At 39.5% G+C, this 16,081-nt stretch overlaps 1 protein-coding gene and 1 long non-coding RNA gene across 4 annotated transcripts in view; one reads left to right on the top strand and one right to left on the bottom strand.

Annotated features, from left to right (window-relative positions):
- The window catches only part of LOC309797558 (ankyrin repeat domain-containing protein 26-like), a gene marked incomplete at its 3' end in the record, with an annotated part of 115,644 nt that extends 100,601 nt beyond the window's left edge, over nt 1-15,043 (bottom strand). The window contains exons 1-4 of the mRNA XM_082646052.1: nt 14,610-15,043; nt 6,105-6,219; nt 5,769-5,942; nt 1,478-1,584 (exon numbers count right to left, since the gene is read on the bottom strand). Of these exons, the coding sequence (XP_082502178.1) occupies nt 1,478-1,584; nt 5,769-5,942; nt 6,105-6,219; nt 14,610-14,839 (626 nt within the window). The remainder of the gene's footprint in view (nt 1-1,477; nt 1,585-5,768; nt 5,943-6,104; nt 6,220-14,609) is intronic.
- Nucleotides 15,044-15,059: 16 nt separating this feature from the next.
- Nucleotides 15,060-16,081, top strand: part of LOC309797557 — a 104,669-nt gene continuing 103,647 nt past the window's right edge. For all 3 annotated transcript variants that reach the window (XR_014292704.1, XR_014292705.1, XR_014292706.1), the window contains exon 1: nt 15,060-15,283. This is a non-coding gene — a long non-coding RNA (uncharacterized lncRNA). The remainder of the gene's footprint in view (nt 15,284-16,081) is intronic.

Here is a 16,081-nt window from a genome sequence, read left to right as displayed (position 1 = left end):
GAACTTTAGCTAACTTACTTTAACAGCTAATTTAATATACTTTACCAAGTTACTATCTTGCCAATCCATGTAGAACTGACCATTTACACATTCAAGTGTTCATCTTTGTAAATTACCTCCAAGGCTAAAATGAAGGGACAAAAAAGAAGCCTCCTGTCCCACTCGGATGGCATGTAGTAGAAACTGCTAATTTAAAGTCCTTGATGGACAAGAAGCTATGCTGAGGTCACTTATCTGAAGCAGGTGAGTATATAAAGGAAGAATTCCCCATTTCTTCCTTAGTCTGTTATATTATACTTCAAAATCAGCTAGAGGTCAGGTTAAGGATAAGCTATTTGCAGGCTTAAAACAATAATATTAATAATAATGAAATAAAAACAGTTATGGTTGCAGTTAAGGATGCTGATAAGCATGTGCTAGGCACTAAATGAAATACTATATATGTAATCTTTCTTCCACACAACCACTCTTGAAGGATATACTACTATCCTCCTTTTCATATCAGGAAACATATTTGCTGATAATAAGTAACGTTCCCAAGGTCATACACCTAATAAGTAGGAAAGCTAGGAATTAAACCCAGTCTGAATCTAAAGCCCATCATTTTCCTCTTTATCACCTACCTATGACTTGTCTTCATTGAAGGAAATGTTTATCCAATTAAAGCTATCTTTCTTCCTTCTACCTTCACCAATTAAAAATAAGAACATCAAAATGTACTAGAAATGGGGCTTCCCTGGTGGCGTAGTGGTGGAGAGTCCGCCTGCCGATGCAGGGGACACGGGTTCCTGCCCCGGTCCGGGAAGATCCCACATGCCGCGGAGCGGCTGGGCCCGTGAGCCATGGCCGCTGAGCCTGCGCGTCCGGAGCCTGTGCTCCGCAACGGGAGAGGCCACAACAGTGAGAGGCCAGCGTCCCACACACACACACACACACACAAAAAAAAAGTACTAGAAATGAAAAAGGATAAAAACTGATGAGCCCACAGTATCTGGTAATAGTGATTAACAATCACTTTGTGATAACCTAATCACATCAGTATTCTTCAAAGAAAGTAATTTAAAGCAAAGAGTCATCCCAAAGACATACATCTTTTAAGGAAAAATATATACAAAGTAGAGGTTAAAAAATTATTATTAAAGAATTAAGAAATTCAATACTGTGTCATAAGGTAAATTAAAAAGTAGAATCCATACTTTATAAAGCTAATAAAACTAATATGAAACCCCTTAGCTATTATAAGATCGTATGACCAAAAAAAAGAAAGAAATCAGGTGGCAAATGACATCAGTCAATATTATAAAGGAATATGAATCCTGCTATATATTATTTTTCATGATACACAGTCAGAATAATTGCTTTTCGACCTGATGATGTGTTGATTATACATTAATCTCTTCTTACTAATTCAATCTTTCTGTCACCACTCTAGAACAGCACTAAGGTTTTTAAAAAGAAAAAGAACAAACTACTGTACCTTTTCATCTTATCAACTACATGTATATTTGCTTCTTTCTTTACTAAAAATTCCACCATTTGCTGCTTGTTTTCACTTACAGCAAGTAAAAGTGGTGTGAAGCCCTCCTGTAAAACAGAAGAAACACTTTATATAGAATGTACAAAGTTACATATTTCTAAACTGAATTTTAAAACTTATAATAGATTCTCTGAACTTAAACATCTAATATAGAAAGTAAATAAAAAGGAGCCCCTTCCTTCTCACCCACCCTGTGCTGCTTCCTTCTCTTTAAAATGCTCCTCCTCACTTCTTCACATGATTAACTGCAAAGTCATTCTCTAAAACTCACTTCCAACATTTACCAGTTCCAAGGATCTTTGCTTCTATCACAGTATTTATCAGGTATACTGTAGTTATTTTATTGCTCTATACTAGTCTATACACTCTAAACACTCCTCCAGAGATAATCATTTAACTATTAAATCAACTGCATATTTTAGGAACAATGCTGAGGAGAAAGATATAATACTGTCTGCAACATGCATAACCTATCCAATGATAACCAATTAACCTCATAAGGTTTACAGACAGTCCAATGGGAATATGATTCTTCACATGAACATGTAAAGAAAAAGAGTTTTTTTTAAAAACCAACTTATAAATTCTAACTTGAAAAATTCAATCCCATTCTTAAGAGATTCTTTTAAAATATGAAATAGATTAGAAATTAATGACTGTTTTAAAATCTAGAAATATTTATCAAAATAAACTGTAATACAGGAATTGGAAACACAGATGCTTATGGAGGCAAAGTAGGTGACCCAAGTAAGTGAAGAACCCAGGTGAGGCCAGCAAACTGGAGAACGCGCCCCATACAGAAGGGGCAGGCACCCTTTGCACGGCAGACCAAACAGTAGCATGGGCTCAAGGGGGACCAGATTGGATTCCTTAAGAGAAGCCTGAAATGCAGATTTCTGCATGAGTCTCCTAAATTTTAAATGCTGACTCAATTTGTGGAGGAAAGCTAAACACATCCAGGGGCCAAGTTTAGTCTATAGCCCACTTGTGTTTTTATGTTTGCTGTGAGTGTTTCCAAACGGGTGGGTATAAAGCAAATATTTGCATGTAAAACCTTTCCTTTCTTTAGGGCTTCCCTGGTGGCGCAGTGGTTGAGAGTCTGCCTGCCGATGCAGGGGACATGGGTTCGTGCCCCTGTCTGGGAAGATGCCACATGCCACGGAGCGGCTGGGACCGTGGGCCATGGCCGCTGAGCCTGCATGTCCGGAGCCTGTGCTCCACAACAGGAGAGGCCACAACAGTGAGAGGCCGGCGTACCGCAAAAAAAACAAAAAAACCTTCCTTTCTTTAGTATCATGTGTTTTACAAAAAAAAGTGGGTCCCAACGTGTAATAAAAATTGCTATTAAGATTCATAATACCCACTTCAAGAATGTTTCCAATGCCTGTTAAAACTACAATCTATTTCTATAATTCTCCCTGATGTTAACCAAATGGATAGTTAGTTCATAAGACTGCTGAAACTAAATTATTAAAACAATTCCTATCTGTACTGTTACTAACTTCATGGGTTTTGATGTTTAAAACGATCATCTTGCTTATGCCAGGGCCCAGTGAACCTAACAGACACACTGCAAGACTCTGTCATGCAGCTTTCACCAAAAGAAGGCTCATGCTTTACTCTTACTGCAGTCAGGAAAACCCTGTTTGTGATAAACATCTGTTGACCTAATGACCTGGATGATAACAAAAGGTGCAAAATCCGCAAAGGGTCACACTCTACTTATTAAATGACTCACCATAAGCAAATTTCTAAAGACTCTCTGAGTGCCAGTGAATGATTAGTGGTTGGAAGGAAAAAGGAGTTATTCTTCAAGCCAATAGATATTGCCAATAATATCCCTTTTACCTTCTCAATTACAGAGGCAGAGAAAGATAAAAGTCAGGCTAATATTGTTGGAAAGGAGGGAGTTGATGGAAGTAGCATCTATCCAACTCCAACTCTTCTAGAGATTTCTTATTTTTGAGATCTGTGAATTTATAAATCACACTCATCCATTCCATTGTTCTTAACCAAGGGCTGTATCAGAATCTCGAGGAAATATTTCCAAACACACATGTCCGGGCCTTGCTAGATTTATTCAATCAAAATCTTCAGGGGAGAGCCTAGGCTTGTAAATTTTTTATAAGTTCTCCCAGGTGACTGTGGTTCACGAGCACAATTCTAGCTGAGAATTAGTGTAGCAACCATCTCAGTCTCATCTGAGATGAGATTGGCCACATGGCCAATTCCTTTTCTCAATTGAGGATTTGAAAAAAAAAAAGAAAAGTGTAAGAGATCAGAGTCACCAAAACTACATTTAATTTTTCTGGGTCAATAGGTAGAACAGGGACAAGTAAACTGAAAATGCAACTTGATCTCATTACTTATAAACCCTTTACTTCCCATCAAGACATTCTAGATTTGAGAGCAGACTCTAGACTCTTATCTAAGTGGCTGTTTCTGCCAAAACAGGATAATATGTCAGTTAATTATCTGTTCTTCTCCCTTATTTCCCATTTAATCACCACACGTCCATTGCCAATCTGATTTCCTCTGAGTCCTCCTAAAATTGATCTCCAGGCAAGGTTACAGTTCACTTAGGCTCTTTCCCCAAATAAGAATTATTATCCCCGAAACCTGAAAAGAACTTTGCCTAAATACATAAACTGAAGGGAAAAGAAAACCCCAAAAACCTCTTCTTGGCATTTCCTAACTGCCAAATTTCCAAATTGGCCTGCGTATTTCTTTTTTTTTAAAATTTAATTAATTTATTTATTTTTGGCTGCGTTGGGTCTTCATTGCTGCGCGTGGGCTTTCTCTAGTCGCGGTGAGTGGGAGCTACTCTTCCTTGTGGTGAGCAGGCTTTTCATTGTGGTGGCTTCTCTTGTTGCAGAACACAGGCTCTAGGCGCGCGGGCTTCAGTAGTTGTGGCTCGTGTGCTCTAGAGCGCAGGCTCAGTAGTTGTGGCTCACGGGCTTAGTTGCTCCGCGGCATGTGGGATCTTCCTGGACCAGGGCTCGAACCCGTGTCTCCTGCATTGGCAGGCAGATTCTTAACCACTGAGCCACCAGGGAAGCCCGGCCTGCATATTTCAACTGCTCTCTCCTTTTCCTATTCCTTTTTCCCTCTGAAGCCTTAGGCAATGAGAGAGAAATCATTTTTACATAAATCATTTTTTAATAAAATAGGAACTTGTCAACAGAAGCAAGATTGCTATTATATTGTAAAATGCTTTTGTTTTGTTTGAGTTTTAGGACAAAGTCTATCTCCAAGGCAAGTTTTGCATTTCTCTGTTGTTTTACACTAATCAGAAAAAAAATTTGAGCGGGGGAAAAAATACTTGGGGAAAAAAAAAAGTCTTACCTTTAACAAATGCAATGTTTTCACAAATATCTGCCATAGACACATAAAAGAAAGCTATACTCTCTAATGTTTCTTTAGAAATATAATGATTTAAAGGGAAATCTTAGATAATTAAGTTATTTCAAAATATTTTCACTCAGGGAATGCTTGAGCTTCCAAATATGTAAAACTGACCCCATCTATGTCAGCAGAGGGAGTTCCTGGCGGGGCTGCAGCGGGAGGAGGTAATGTGTGTCCCAAAGAAAAAGCAGGAACAGCAGCTTCGCCATCACCTGCTCCCCATGCACAGCTACAACCCTGCTGAGGAGCCACCCGAGGCTGAGCGTGGAAGACCCCAAGGTGTACATGGTGGACCAAATGGCCACCAGCATAAGTGAACACCCTTGCTGGGTGTCAAACACGACCTGCCCCACTTTCCCCGATCTGAGAACCTGGGGTCCTGGAGGGCTCAGGGCCTGCTGCCTGCCTGGCCACCGGCACTCACCCAGCTCTCCCTGCTGGGTACTGGGTCTCCTTCCTCCTCCCATCCATCCCCAACAGCACCCATTCCCTGAGCCCCTGCAAGCAGCCAGCCCCCACCTCACCTCACTCTCCCCAGGTCTTTGTCTTGTGTGGGCTCTTGAGCCCACCACCCACTCCCAGGCATATCCTAATGGGAAGATTTTCCTTCTGGGGTAGAAGGGTGGCTGGGAGACAGAATTGTGCTCTTTCTGTGAGCACCACCTTTCTCCAGCCCGTGACTTGGCTTTGGAGTTGTTTCCATGGTAACAGGGCCTGATGGGTGGGATTCAGTGTACATATTATTATAGATAAAACATCTGCAGCTAAAACAAACAAAAAAACAACCATGTATGGCAAATATTTTGTAAATATAGTTGAGCTATACCTTGTTGCTTGCTTCAATGTTGGCGTCATGTGAAAGCAGCTTTGCTGCGAGTGATATATTCTGATAAAGGGCAGCATAGTGGAGAGCAGTGTTGCCACTGACGTCCATGACATTTGGGTCGGCACCATGTTCCAGCAGAATAGTTGCACACTCCTCTTCCTGGCATTGTATGGCCTATAAGTGTTATGCCAAGAAACAGACTGTAAATTCTAGGAATTCAAAGTAAACATTCCAGAAGTTTCACCAATTCGTTATATTTAAATGAGATAAATCCATTTTTATTCTAAGTAGTTAAATCAAATCCATCTCACGTTGACATGGTTGGCTACTATGTACCTTCATCAGCGCTGTCCTGTTTTCGTTGTCACAGAGGTTAAGCTGGCATTTTCTCTCCACTAGGAGAGTTACCACTGCCGGATGGCCATTGGCACAGGCCAAATGGAGAGCAGTCCTACGAAACCGAGAGGAGTTTTTAGGAAATTAGTAGTGCACTATTTCAAAACATACAATTGTTCATGTAATTGAAAACATTTAATAGCATGCTATTCCTATCCCTTGAAAACAAATATTTAGTTTGCTTCTGGAGAAAGAACAATATATATTAGCTCTTCTTACTCTCCACGTTAACGAAAGAACAACCTGCTTGAATAGAAAAAGCATGACCTTGAGATTCAGCTCAACTTGGGTTTGAATTTGACTTTAACTGTGTCACTTATTAGCTGTCACTTAGCCTTTCTGTGCCTCAATTTCCTCATCAACAAAATGGGGATAGAGCAGTAGTTACCTCACAGGACAACACTGTGATGCTTAAATGAGAACCCGTGCAAAGGGTTTAGAACAGTTCCTCGCACAGATAACAGCTCAATAATTATTAGGTAATATTATCATAATTATTACTATTACTACTATTTTACAAGGGCAACATTTCAATTAAGTAAAAGGATATTATACCTCTTTTGAAGATATGTCTTGAGGACTAGAGAGAACACTGTACTTCAATGATTCTAATATGCTCACTTTCTCACATTTTAACGTCTCTGACATTGGAATGAAATTTATAATTCACGATGTCTTACAACTATAATTGGTAGCATTTTTTGTTTGTTCAGTTCTCATTTTTCCTGTTGGTCTAATTATCATAACGTCTCTGTGCCTAAAGTTGCCATTTTTTTAAATTTAAGTATAGGTGATGTATAATATTATAAATTATGGAACTTCCCTGGTGGCTCAGTGGTGAAGAATCCACTTGTCAATGCAGGGGACACAGGTTCGAGCCCCGATCCCAGAAGATCCCACGTGCCACAAAGCAACTAAGCCCGTGCACCACAACTACTAAGTCTGCGCTCTAGAACCCGCAAGCCACAACTACTGAGCCCACACGCCTAGAGCCCGTGCTCCACAACAAGAGAAGCCACCACAATGAGAAGCCTGCACACCGCAAGGAAGAGTAGCCCCCACTCGCCACAACTAGAGAAAGCCTGCGCGCAGCAACGAAGAACCAACACAGCCAAAAATAAAAAAATAATAAAAAATAAAAATAAAAATTATATATTATAGGGGTACAACATAGTGATTCACAATTTTTAAAGGTTATATATTCCATTTATAGTTATTATAAAATATTGGCTATATTCCCCATGTTGTACGATATATCCTTGTAGCTTATTTTATACCTAATAGTTTGTACCTCTTAATCCCCTACCCCTATCTTGCCCCTCCTCCCTTTCCTCTCCCCACTGGTAACCACTAGTTTGTTCTCTATATCTGCGAGTTGGCAACATTTTAAAAAATTTCTTATTAATATATAAAATAGTGGGGCATCATGCAATTCATGGTTCCTTACATTAAATGAAATAATGATCTATATAACAGGTCTACTGCAGTTCTAGTCACACGGTTGGCACTTAAATAACTTTTAGTTCTTAAAGGCATGATGAGCAATACTGTAAATCACCTATACTTCAATTTTAAAAATAATAAAATAAATAATAAAATAAAATAATACAATAAAAGCAGCATGGGGAAAGAGAACTAAAATAACAAACAAAACAAGAATTTTTTAAAAAAGTAATTCTAACTCTGATTTTCAGGTAGCTTTAAGCCAAAGGAAATTCAGGATTCAAATGAATAGGGATGGCTCATTTTATTCAATATTTACATTTATAGATTGTGTGAAATCAGACATTTCCAATGATCAATATTAGTATTTAATACCATTATAAATGTTCAAAAGGACAAGTAAAGGTTACCTTTTACAATTTCCTACCTTCAGAAATGCTTCTGTTTGAAAGAAGGGAGCAAAGCTTCAATTGAGACGAAGCCTTAATACTTCAATTTTAAATTTCTCATCTTGCTCATGGGGGCAACATGAAGTTTTTAAGCATGAAAGGGTTCTGAGAGATAGATGCAGGGTCCTGAGTAGAAAACACGTGCTACATAATAGGTATTCAAGTTATATTTGATGAATAAATGGATTAAACAATGGATAAACATAACTGGAGAGTTCAATAATTTTTTAACATCTTTATTGGAGTATAATTGCTTTACAATGATTTATTAGTTTCTGCTGTATAATGACGTGAAGCAGCTATATGTATACATATATCCCCATATCCCCTCCCTCTTGCATTCCCTCCCACCCTCCTTATCCCACCCCTCTAGGTGGTCACAAAGCACCGAGCTGATCTCCCAGGCGATGCAGCTGCTTCCCACTAGCTATCTATTTTACATTTAGTACTGTATATATGTCACTGCTACTCTCTCACTTCGTCCCAGCCTAATCTTCCCCTTTCCTCGTGTTCTCAAGTTCATTCTCTATGTCTGTGTCTTTACTCCTGTCCTGCTCCTAGGTTCATCAGAACCTTTTTTTTTTTTTTTTTAGATTCCATATCTATGTGTTAGAACATGGTATTTGTTTTTCTCTTTCTGGCTTACTTCACTCTGTATGACAGACGCTAGGTCCATCCACCTCACTACAAATAACTCAATTTCATTTCTTTTTATGGCTGAGTAATATTCCATTGTATATATGTGACACATCTTCTTTATCCATTCATCTGTCGATGGACACTTAGGTTGCTTCCATGTCCTGTCTATTGTAAATAGTGCTGCAATGAACATTGTGGTGCGTGACTCTTTTTGAATTATGGTTTTCTCAGGGTATATGCCCAGAAGTGGGATTGCTGGATTGTATGGTAGCTCTATTTTTAGTTTTTGAAGGAACCTCCATATTGTTCTCCATAGTGGCTGTATCAATTTACATTCCCACCAACAGTGCAGAAGGGTTCCCTTTTCCCCACACCCTCTCCAGCATTTATTGTTTGTAGATTTTTGATGATGGCCATTCTGACCAGTGTGAGGTGATATCTCATTGCAGTTTTGATTTGCATTTCTCTAATGATTAGTGATGTTGGGCATCTTTTCATGTGTTTGTTGGCAATCTGTATATCTTCTTTGGAGAAATGGCTATTTAGGTCTTCTGCCCATTTTTGGATTGGGTTATTTGTCTTTTTGATATTGAGCTGCATGAGCTGCTTGTATATTTTGGAGATTAATCCCTTGTCAGTTGCTTCGTTTGCAAATATTTTCTCCCATTCTGAGGATTGTCTTTTCATCTATTTTATGGTTTCCTTTGCTGTGCAAAAGCTTTTAAGTTTCATCAGGTCCCATTTGTTTGTTTTTATTTCCATTTCTCTAGGAGGTGGGTCAAAAAGGATCTTGCTGTGATTGATGTCATAGAGTGTTCTGCCTATGTTTTCCTCTAAGAGTTTTAGAGGAATTTCATTCCTCTAATTTCATTCTTTTACATGTAGTTGTCCAGTTTCCCCAACACCACTTACTGAAGAGGCTGTCTTTTCTCCATTGTATATTCTTGCCTCCTTTATCAAAGATAAGGTGACCATATGTGCGTGGGTTTATCTCTGGGCCTTCTATCCTGTTCCAGTGGTCTACATTTCTTTCTTTTTTTTTTTTTTTTTTTTTTTTTTGCGGTATGTGGGCCTCTCATTGTTGTGGCCTCTCCCATTGCGAAGCACAGGCTCCGGACGCGCAGGCTCAGCAGCCATGGCTCACGGGCCCAGCCGCTCCGCGACATGTGGGATCTTCCCACACCGGGGCACGAACCCGTGTCCCCTGCATCAGCAGGCGGACTCTCAACCACTGCGCCACCAGGGGAGCCCTACATTTCTATTTTTGTACCAGTACCATACTGTCTTGATTACTGTAGCTTTGTAGTATAGTCTGAAGTCAGGGAGCCTGATTCCTCCAGCTCCATTTTTCTTTCTCAAGATTGCTTTGGCTATTCGGGATCTTTTGTGTTTCCATAGAAATGGTGAAATTTTTTGTTCTAGTTCTCTGAAAAATGCCATTGGTAGTTTGATAGGGATTGCATTGAAACTGTAGTTTGCTTTGGGTAGTAGAGTCATTTTCACAATGTTGATTCTTCCAATCCAAGAACATGGTATCTCTCTCCATCTGTTTGTGTCATCTTTAATTTCTTTCATCAGTGTCTTATAGTTTTCTGCATACAGGTCTTTTGTCTCCTTAGGTAGGTTTATTCCAAGGTATTTTATTCTTTTTGTTGCAATGGTAAATGGAAGTGTTTCCTTAATTTCTCTTTCAGATTTTTCATCATTAGTGTTTAGGAATGCAAGAGATTTCTGTACATTAATTTTGTATCCTGCTACTTTACCAAACTCATTGATTAGCTCCAGTAGTTTTCTGGTAGCATCTTCAGGATTCTCTATGTATAGTATCATGTTATCTGCAAACAGTGACAGCTTTAATTCTTCTTTTCCGATTTGGATTCCTTTTATTTCTTTTTCTTCTCTGATTGCTGTGGCTAAAACTTCCAAAACTATGTTGAATAACAGTGGTGAGAGTGGGCAACCTTGTCTTGTTCCTGATTTTAGACGAACTGGTTTAAGTTTTTCACCATTGAGAACAATGTTGGCTGTGGGTTTGTCATATATGCCCTTTATTATGTTGAGGTAAGTTCCCTCTATGCCTACTTTCTGGAGAGTTTTTATCATAAACAGGTGTTGAATTTTGTCAAAAATTCATCTACTGAGATCATCATATGGTTTTTATTCTTCAGTTTGTTAATATGGTGCATCACATTCATTGGTGTATACTGAAGAATCCTTGCATTCCTGGGATAAACCCCACTTGATCATGGTGTATGATACTTTTAATGTGCTGTTGGATTCTGTTTGTGAGGTGTTTTCTGAGAATGTTTTCATCTACGTTCATCAGTGATATTGGTCTGCAGTTTTCTTTTTTTGTTACATCTTTGTCTAGTTTTGGTATCAGGGTGATGGTGGCCTTGTAGAATGAGCTTGGGAGTGTTCTCCCCTCTGCTATACTTTGGAAGAGTTTGAGAAGGACAGGTGTTATCTCTGCTGTAAATGTTTGATGGAATTCTCCTGTGAAGCCACCTGGTCCTGGGCTTTTACTTGTTGGAAGATTTTTTTTTTTTTTTTTTTTTTTTAGTGGTACACGGGCCTCTCACTGCTGCGGCCTCTCCTGTTGTGGAGCACAGGCTCCGGACGCACAGGCTCAGTGGCCATAGCTCATGGGCCTAGCCGCTCCGCGGCATGTGGGATCTTCCCGGACTGGGGCACGAACCCGTGTCCCCTGCATCGGCAGGTGGAATCTCAACCACTGTGCCACCAGGGAAGCCCTGTTGGAAGACTTTTAATCACAGTTTCAATTTCAGTGCTTGTGATTGGTCTGTTTATATTTTCTATTTCTTCCTGGTTAAATCTTGGAAGGTTGTGCTTTTCTAAGAATTTGTCCATTTCTTCCAGGTTGTCCATTTTATTGACATATAGTTGCTTGTAGTAATCTCTCATGATTCTTTGTATTTCTAATGTCAGTTGTTACTTTGGAGAGTTCGATATTTTTAAAGAAAACTTTTGGGAAGTAAAGCAATACTTTTGCAATAGTAATAATCATTTACATTTGTATTTTTGATTTTGTATTCTCATAAGGACACAACTAAAACTCTAATAAACTTTTTCAATAGTAATAATCACCACTTACATTAACTATTTTTTATTTTCATAAGACTGCAATAAAGTAAAATGATTAATCTCTAATCATTTACGTATTATAGGTAATAAAGCTACACAAAATCAAAAACGTGTATATAGCAAAATATATACCTAGTAAAATCTACAGGCATGGATAAAAAGATTCCCTTTACTTCTGAAGAGGTTAAAAGTTGTCACAAGATATCAATCCTTGAAAAACTTCCAAAAAAAAATAGAAAGTGAGAAATTATTTTTATCTGTACAAGATTCATATTCCTGGTCTCTCCCAGGATTATTTCACTAATACTAAACAGTTACTAGAATTTTTGTACATGTTCACTGTAGAAATCACAGATATTTTTAAAAGGAAAAGAAAGCTTCACTTATAATACAAGTGCTCAGAAATAACAAAAATTATCATATTTTTGTACATATTTGTGTCTAAGATAAGACCATAGTCTTCTTGTGTTTATATATAATGAAATTGATTTTTTTCTCAATATTCTACCAAAGTACATCTCTGCAGGTCAACATACATCTGTTATCTATGCCACCTTCAATGGTCACATATTACTCCATACCAGATACACTGCAATTTATTTATAAAATCCTTTGAGTTCGTCTTAATACATTGCTATTTTAAGCAGTGTTGAGAACAACAAATTGTATGTTACCTATCTCTAATTTATCTCTAATTATTTACCTCTAATTTGTATAAAGAGAATTGATGTGTAAAGGGAATACACATTTTTTAAATGTGGTACTTATCACCAAATTGCCTATTTGAAAAGTCAAAAGCAACTCAGACTTTAAACAGCAGTATAAGTACCACTGCTCTTCATCTTCACAAACTTTGTGAAGGGAAAATGGTTTTTCATTCCTCTTTAACTTAAATTCCTTTTCTTACCAGAAATGCTAATTTTTTTTCCTATATCCATTGGTCACTTATGGATATGCAAAAAAGTACGTTGCTCAATTTCAAATTAGAGTTTCTTCCCCCTTACTGATTTCAAAGAATTCTCTGTAAAGTGAAGATATGTTTTCTTGCCTGATACAAATACGTTGATATATTTTAAAAGCTCATTGTCTTTTATTTTGTTAATCTTCTTTTCTGATCTACAGAGGGTTTTAATTTTTTAATGTTGTTAAATCAACCTCCAGAATTCTTGCTTTTGAAGTCATTCTTAGGAAGGTCTTTGTCAGCACAAAAAAAAATGTATAAATAGGAATTTTGTTTTCTTCTGGTCGTTTTCTCACTTTGTATATTTAAAATTTTTGATCTGTACTCCATCTGAAACTTATTTTTGTGAGATAAAAATCTAGTTACTTTTCTCTAAATAGTTAGCAGTTTACTCCTGCACCATTTACAAACAATTTATTTTTTCCTTCTAATATGAAATGTCATCAGTTCAAGTTCTAAAGTCTTACATATATTTGGGTGTTTGGGCATTTTCTATTCTGTTCCATTCACTTATCTGTCTTTTCAGTTGTTAGTAAATGAATAATTTGTGGGAACTTACAGCACATTTTGACATCTAGAAGGGCAAACCTTTGTCTACTACATAAAACTTTTCATTTCATCACAACAAATAAAGAAAGCATGTGTAACTCAAAAATTTTTAAACCACCATCTGCCTATTTGGTTTAAATATGGGAAGACCATACATTTTAAGAAAATGAGTCTTCCTATTCAAGGACACAACCATCTTCCCACTTCAAAGCTGTCTTCTAAGGTCCTTCAGTAGAGAACATATATACATAGGTGTACACTGATATAAAACGGATACTGCAGGCTTCCCTGGTGGCACAGAGGTTAAGAATCCGCCTGCCAATGCAGGGGACACAGGTTTGAGCCCTGGTCGGGGAAGATCCCACATATTGTGGAGCAACTAAGCCCGTGCGCCACAACTACTGAGCCTGCGCTCTAGAGCCCACAAACCACAACTACTGAGCCCGCATGCCACAACTACTGAAGCCTGCGCACCTACAGCCCGTGCTCCACAACAACAGAAGCCACCCCAATGAGAAGCCCACTGCAACGAACAGTAGCCCCCACTCGCTGCAACTAGAGAAAGCCCACGTGCAGCAGTGAAGACCCAGCACAGCCAAAAATAAATAAATTAAAATAAATATTTTTTTTAAAAAAAGAATCCGTCTGCTAATGCAGGGGACACGGGTTCGAGCCCTGGTCCAGGAAGATCCCACATGCTGCAGAGAAACTAAGCCCATGGGCCACAACTACTGAGCCTGCGCTCTAGAGCCGGCAAGCCACAACTACCTAGCCCACGTTCCACATCTACTGAGCCCACGTTCCACAACTAACTGAGCTCGCGCGCCTAGAGCCCGTGCTCCACAACAAGAGAAGCCACCACAATGAGAAGCCCGTGCACGGCAATGAAGACCCAACACAGCAATAAATAAATTATTTTTTTTAAAAAGATACGGGATTGTATCTGAGGAATTTTTAGTCCAGAAGTTGATCTGTCATGAGAATTATTTTCCTCATTATGCACTTCTCTGTAACATATAACATTACGGTATAAAAATGTGTACATTAAAAATAAGATGCTGTTCATGTTTAATTTCGTTTCTGTGATTACTGACATTCAGCCAAATGACTTTAAAACTGTCAGTAAAGTGCTCTATAAGGGGAATCATGAGCGGGTCCGAAACCAGCTAAGGCTTTTTGCTGCCTATAAAGTCTGCGGGGCGCGGGACCCCACGTAGGTGTCCACAAGCCTTGGAGGGGAAACTGACAGCAGGGGCCCCACCTAGGCCCGCCCCGCCTCCTCCCGCCCGCCCCGGTTACCTGTTCATCTTGTCCCTGTCGTTCAAGCCATTCTTCCCAAGCAACAGAATCTGCTGCACTTTGGCTACGTTGCCCACGCTGGCAGCTTTGTGGACCTTCCCGAGATCCTTGTGTCGGATGTGGTACTCGGGCCGGGAGTTGACCCGATTACCGCTCTCTCTCCGCGGGCTGGTGGAGGAGCCGAAGAGCGACTCGCCCTTCTTACTTCCGAAGCCAAAAATCTTCTTCATCGCAGAGCCTACACGCTTCAGACACACCTCACCTCCCCCTCGGCTTCTCACAGTCTCCTGAGCCTAACACTAGCGGTACAGATAAGCCAACGCGGTCTAGCCACAACATCCCAGCTGGGAAGCTCCGCGGTTTCTCATCTTTCAGCCCAGAATAACCGTAGCCAAGCGATACAGCTAAACAGAGTGCGCGTGCACGCCTTGTAAGACGGCGTCACTGCGCTTGCGCACAGAGGCACGGAGCGCAGGAGTGCCCAGTGCGCATGTGCGAGGTCCAACCGTCACAAATCTCTGCGATTGTTTGTGGGACGCGCTGGGTTGTTTTCCAACGATGGTGCGAGCTGGCTGGGCGTTTCTGGACATTTGGAAATTTTAGAATCTCCCGTGAGAGAGTCGTCTTCGCATGCGACTGGGGCTAGAGTGGCGTGGAGCTTCAGGATGCAGAAGGTCTCGTCCCCCAGAGAGCTCCCCTAAAAATACTCTGTAAATCTCCTTATCCCTCAGTTTATTCCTTTCCACATCCCTCTGGGCCCCAGGCTTTCTCCATGGAATTTAACAGATGTAACTACAGAAAGCTGTTTTCATGGTTCCAGAGATTGTGGCGACAGGTGTCATCAAGTGCAAACTTAGGAGAAACCAACGCAGTTTCTCCAGGTGAAATGAAGACGCGTTTCCGCGTGCCTCCTGACCCTTCCCTGTGGCCCAGCGTTCCGTCTGCACATTTTCTTCACCTATATTTTAGTTTTTGCTTTTATTTTCCCCTAATTAAGTCTCTAAATTCAAGATTTATTTTGGAGCATGGTGTAACATATGAGAACTTTTTAAAAAATGGTTATCCACTTGTCCCAAACAATCCATCTTTCCTCACCTAGTTTACCCCTTAATCTTACATTTAATTCTCGGATGTTTTTTCTGTTTCTGGGTTTTCCATTCTGGTCTGCTTCTTCTAGCGTCAGTAGTGTGTAAAATAGAAATATCTATTACAGGTCCAAGGTTTCCCTCCTTAGTCTTCCTTTTCAGTATTCTCTTGGGAATGTTTACCTCTACATTATTTGAGATGAATTTTTAATCACTATGCCAAGCTAAAGAGAGATCTTAGTGAGATTTTGATTGTAATTAGGTGAAGAGAATTTTAACTGAGAATCAGTCTCTTGTATCAGTGTATCCAGGTACATGTTATGTCTCTCAATTTGTCTTATTTTATGTCCTTCATTAGCCTTTGGTAGCTTTTTTCATTAAGTAAAT

The sequence above is a fragment of the Mesoplodon mirus genome (assembly GCF_964341445.2).
Source record: "Mesoplodon mirus genome assembly, contig: HAP1_SCAFFOLD_717, whole genome shotgun sequence".
NCBI classification, from domain to species: Eukaryota; Metazoa; Chordata; class Mammalia; order Artiodactyla; family Ziphiidae; genus Mesoplodon; species Mesoplodon mirus.
The sequence above is the reverse complement of the archived record's forward strand: the minus strand, read 5'-3'. Positions and strand labels throughout refer to the sequence as shown.